The sequence below is a fragment of the Chiloscyllium punctatum genome, chromosome 1, assembly GCF_047496795.1.
Source record: "Chiloscyllium punctatum isolate Juve2018m chromosome 1, sChiPun1.3, whole genome shotgun sequence".
Lineage (NCBI taxonomy): Eukaryota > Metazoa > Chordata > Chondrichthyes > Orectolobiformes > Hemiscylliidae > Chiloscyllium > Chiloscyllium punctatum.
In genome coordinates this window covers 167,441,589-167,447,330 of record NC_092739.1, presented here as the reverse complement: position 1 = coordinate 167,447,330, position 5,742 = coordinate 167,441,589, and the positions used below count along the sequence as shown (strand labels likewise).

General features: G+C 51.9%; 1 protein-coding gene across 1 annotated transcript in view; it reads left to right on the top strand.

The window, feature by feature from the left end:
- The first annotated feature begins 413 nt into the window (after positions 1–413).
- The window catches only part of LOC140480658 (galectin-3-binding protein-like), a 7,478-nt gene continuing 2,149 nt past the window's right edge, over positions 414–5,742 (top strand). Inside the window, exon 1 of the mRNA XM_072575821.1 lies at positions 414–730. Within this exon, the coding sequence (XP_072431922.1) occupies positions 414–730 (317 nt within the window). The remainder of the gene's footprint in view (positions 731–5,742) is intronic.

The window sequence follows — 5,742 nt, the reverse complement described above, 5'->3', positions numbered from 1 at the left end:
AAGGTTAGTACGGACTGAATATACAGTCCTCAGATTGCCAGACAGCAGTTCCTGGTGCCTCCAATAGGGAAACAGAGAGAATTACAGACTGACCAGACTAACTGGATGGTAATTCTAGATGTATCCAATAGAGGGCATGGCAAAGCACAAACATGGGAACCAAGGGCGAAACAACTAACACAAACACTCAGGTGGCAATTCCACATTTCTCCAATAGGGGGACTGACAGCACACCAACAGGAGAACAGGGAGGATTTCATCCAGACACCCCAGAGCGAAAGGATTTGGAGATGCCGGAGGCACCACAACTGCAAAATTAGATGGAGTCCACGCTCTGATCCTGCGCTCAGGATACAGCATTACAATTACCCAATATTGCCAAACAGACAAGGCAACAAAACCACACCACGTACATGCACGCCAAGAACGAAAAATTGGTGAAACTTGGCATTCTGACCAGTAATAGCAAAGCCCGCCCTGACACCACAGTAGACAACATTATCACTGCGAGGAAGTCTATTATCAACTTATCAGATCACACCCTTCAACTGGAAGAGATTGAAGTCCTAAGCAGGGATCTCAACTTCTGCCCCACCACCACCGTTGGTTCTTGCAGCAGACACGGAGGAGTTCATCAGACGAATGACACTCGGGAATTCTTTCAAGGTGCTAGTGATCCCAACGAGCCCATTGATGAACTGGAACAGTTGTGGGGGATTTCAACATGCAGGTAGACTGGGAGAATCAGGAAAGGGAGTTTGTGGAGTGCCTCCGAGATGGATTCTTAGAACATCTGGTGTTGGAGCCGACCAGGGAGAAGGCAATTCTGTGTTGTGTAATGAACCAGAATTGATCAGGGACCTTGAAGTGAAGGAGCCATTAGGAGGTAGTGACCATAATACAATAAGCTTCAATCTGCAATTTGAGAGGGAGAGGGTACAATTGGAAGTGACAATATTTCAATTGAATAAAGGGAACTATGGAGCTATGAGGGAGGAACTGGCCAAAGTTCAATGGTGCAATACCTTAGCAGGGATGACAGTGGAGGAACAATGGCGGATATTTCTGGGTATAATGCAGAGGATGCAGGATCAGTCCATTCCAAAAAGGAAGAAAGATCCTGGGAGGAGGCAGAGGTTGCCGTGGCTGAGGAGGGAGGTTAAGAAACATATAAAGTCAAAGGAGAAAAAGTATAACATAGCTAAGATGAGTGGGAAATCAGAGGACTGGGAAGCTTTTAAAGAACAACAGAGGATAACTAAGAAGGAAATACGCAGAGACAAAATGAGGTACAAAGGTAAACTGGCCAAAAATATAAAGGAGGAGAAGTAAAAGTTTTTTTTAGGTTTGTGAAAGGAAAAAAAGGTTAAGACTAAAATTGGGCTGTTGAAGACAGAAACGGGTGAATATATTACAGGGAACAAAGAAATGGCAGAAGAGTCGAATTGGTACTTCAGATCTGTGTTCACTGGGGAAGACACAAGCAACTCCCAGAGGTCACAAGTGTCTGTGCGTGTCGTGTGTGTGTGTATAGGAGTGTCTGTGTGTGTGTAGGAGTATCTGTGTGTGTGTGTATAGTGCAGTGGGGTTACCTGTAGTGTAACATGAACCCAAGGTCCCGGTTGAGGCCCTCCCTATGGGTACGGAACTTAGCTATCAGCCTCTGCTCGGCCACTTTTTGCTGCTGCCTGTCCACCTCGGAGGAGGGTAACCCAAAGGTCTGAGGAATGTTGAAGTGTTCTCCGACTGGGAGGAAACATTCCTGTCTGTTGATTGTTGTACGGTGCCCATCCATCTGTTGTTGTAGCCTTTGTTCGGTTTTCCCAACATACCATGCCTCCGGGCATCCTTGCCTGTAGTATATGAGATAGACAATGTTGGCTGAGTCACATGAGTACCTGCCGCGTACATGGTGGGAGGTGTCCCCATGTGTAATGGTGGTGTCCATGTCCACACTCTGACATGAGTTGCAGCATCCACCGTGACAAGGTTATATGATGTTGTCCAGAAAGCCAGGCAGTTTGCTACAAACAATGGTCTGTTTGAGGTTAAAAACAATGCCTGCAGATGGTGGAAACCAGAGTCTAGATTAGAGTGGTGTTGGAAAAAACACCACTGCTCCTCAGGCAGCATCCGAGGAGCAGTAAAATCGACGTTTTGGGCAAAAGCCCTTCATCAGGAATAGAAGCACAGAGCCTGAAGCATGGAGAGATAAATGAGAGGAGGGTGAAGGTGGGGAGAAAGTAGCATAGAGTACAATAGGTGAATGGGGGTGGGATGGAGGTGATTGGTCAGGGAGGAGGGTAGAGTGGGTGGGAAGGGAGATTGGCGGGTAGGACAAGTCATGGGGACAGTGCTGAGCTGGAAGTTTGGGACTGGGGTGAGGTGGGGGAAGGGGAGATGAGGAAGCTGTTGAAGTCCACATTGATGCCCTGGGGTTGAAGTGTTCCGAGGCGGAAGATGAGGCGTTCTTCCTCCAGACGTCGGGTGGTGAGGGATCGGCGGTGAAGGAGGCCCAGGACCTCCATGTCCTCGGCAGAGTGGGAGGGGGAGTTGAAATGTTGGGCCACGGGGCGGTGTGGTTGATTGGTGTGGGTGTCCCGGAGATGTTCCCTAAAGTGCTCTGCTAGGAGGTGTCCAGTCTCCCCAATGTAGAGGAGACCACATCAGGAGCAACAGGTACAATAAACAATATTGGTCAATGTGCAGGTGAAACTTTGATGGATGTGGAAGGCTCCTTCGGGGTTTTGGATGGAGGTGAGGGTGCAAGTTTTGCAATTTCTGCGGTGGCAGGGGAAGGTGCTAGGACGGGAGGGTGGTTTGTTTGGGGGCGTGGACCTGACCAGGTAGTCACGGAGGGAACGGTCTTAGCAGAAAGGGGTGGGGAGGGAAATATATCCCTGGTGGTGGGGTCCGTTTGGAGGTGGCAGAAATGTCGGCAGATGATTTGGTTTATGCGAAGGCTGGTAGGGAGGAAAGTGAGCACCAAGGGGGGGGGGGGGGGGGAGGGGGGGATTCTGTCCTTGTTACGATTGGAGGGGTGGGGTTTGAGGGCAGAGGTGCAGGATGTGGATGAGATGCGTTGGAGGGCATCTTCAACCATGTGGGCAGGGAAATTGCGGTCTCTAAAGAAGGAGGCCATCTGGTATGTTCTGTGGTGGAACTAGTCCTCCTGGGAGCAGATACGGCGGAGGTGGAGGAATTGGGAATACGGGATGGCATTTTTGCAAGAGGTAGGGTGGGAAGAGGTGTAATCCAGGTAGCTGTGGGAGTCGGTGGGTTTGTAAAAAATGTCAGTGTCATGTCAGTCGTCAGTAATGGAGATGGAGAGGTCCAGGAAGGGGAGGGAGGTGTCAGAGATGGTCCAGGTAAATTTAAGGTCAGGGTGGAATGTGTTGGTGAAGTTGATGAATTGCTCAACCTCCTCGCGGGAGCACGAGGTGGCGCCAATGCAGTCATCAATGTAGTGGAGGAAGAGGTGGGGAGTGGTGCCGGTGTAATTACGGAAGATCAACTGCTCTACGTAGCCAACAAAGAGACAGGCATAGCTGGGGCCCATACGTGTGCCCATGGCTACCCCTTTGGTCTGGAGGGAGTGGGAGGATTCGAAGGAGAAATTAAGGGTGAGGACTAGTTCAGCCAAACAAATAAGTGTGTTGGTGGTTAGGGTAACTGTTGGGGGACATAGGGAGAGGAAGACACGTTCAATGACTTCCACCCCCTCTAACTGCCATGTTCATCACCACTTCTGCCCCCACCAGCGCCACTCACCTGCATTCTGCTGACACGCCCCCCCACAGATCCCACTGTCACCATCCCTGCCCCCCCAGAACCCCGAGGGGGAACACTACCCCTGCTCATGACTCCACCCCCATTCCCCCACCATCACACCCACTCCAGTTACAGATTCCACCCCCCACTCCCAGCTCTACACCCACACCAGATCCCAGCTCCCAGCCCTGCCGAGTTTTCACCATCCCCACCAGACCTCCCCCTCACTGAGGATGAATGATCAGTCCTCAGCAAAGGACTCACCTTCATCCCCCTCCGTCCACGCATCAATGAATTTAATACACGCCGTGATGTCGAATAATTCTCCCACCGCCTCCGAGCTTACTTTCACAATCAGGACTCCCGCCCACCTTCCGAGGACCCCCTTCGCCCCACCTCCAACACACTGCATCCACCTGGACACCCCGCACTGGCCTATTACCCCGCCCGCCGCGACCTCTTTATTTCCAACTGCTGCCGGGACATTAACCGCCTCAACCTGTCGTCCCCCCTCCTCCACTCCAACCTCTCACCCTCACAACCCACAGCCCTCCAATTCCTCTGCTCCAATCCCGACCTCACCATCAAGCCAGCAGTGGTGCAGTGGGAGTCTGGCGCAGTGACCTCTACACCGCTGAAGCCAGACGCCAACTCGCGGACACCTCCACCTACCACCCCCTCAACCATAACCCCCAACCCACCATCTCCCAGACCATACAGAACCTCTTCACCTCAGGAGATCTCCCACCCACAGCTTCCAACCTCATAGTCTGGGAACCCCGCACTGCCCGGTTCTACCTCCTTCCCAAGATCCACAAAGCCTGACCACCCTGGCTGACCCATTGTCTCAGCCTGCTCCTGTCCCACCGAACTCATCTCCACCTATCTTGACACTGTGCTATCCCCCCCCAAGTTCAGGAACTCCCTACGTAGTTTGACACACCATCCACGCCCTCCAAAACTTCTATTTTCCCCGGCCCCCCAACGCCTCAACCTTCACCATGGATATCCAATCGCCCTACACCTCCCATCCACCAAGATCAGGGCCTCCAACCCCTCCATTTCTTCCTCTCCTGATGTCCCCAACTGGGCGCCTCCAAGCAGAGCACTTCAGAGAACATCTCCGGGACACCCGCACCAATCAACCCCACCGCCCTGTGGCCCAACATTTCAACTCCCCCCTCCCACTCCACCGCTCCCTCACCACCAGGACGCCTGGAGGAAGAATGCCTCATCTTCCGCCTCGGAATACTTCAACCCCAGGGCATCAGTGTGGTCTTCACCAGTTTCCTCATTTCCCCTCCCCCCACCTTATTCCAGTTCCAACCTTCCAGCTCAGCATCGTCCCCATGACCCATCTTTCTTTCCACCCTATCCACTCCACCCTCCTCTCTGAGCTATCACCTCCGTCCCCATTGTACTCTTTGCTACCTTCTCCCCAGCCACCCACCCCCCCCCCCCCCATTTATCTCTCTCCACCCTGGAGACTCCCTGCCTCTATTCCTGATGAAGGGCTTTTTGCCCGAAACATTGATTTTCCTGTTCCTCGGATGCTGCCTGACCTGCTGTGCTTTTCTGGTTTCCAGCATCTGCAGTCCTCACTTTTGCCATGGACTGAGGATAGGCTATCTGACAGAAGGCAGAGAGTTGGGATAAAAGGTTCTTTTTTGGAATGGCAGCTCGTGACAAGTGGAGTCCCGCAGGGTTCAGTGTTGGGGGCCGCAGCTGTTCACGTTATATATTAATGATCTGGATGAAGGCACTGGGGGCATTCTAGTGAAGTTCTCCGATGATACAAAGTTAGGTGGATAGGCAGATAGTTCTGAGGAGGTTGGGAGGCTGCAGAAAGATTTAGACAGTTTAGGAGAGTGGTCCAGGAAATGGCTGATGAAATTCAACATGAACAAATGTGAGGTCTTACACTTTGGGAAAAAGAATACAGGCATGGACTATTTTCTAAACGGTGAGAAA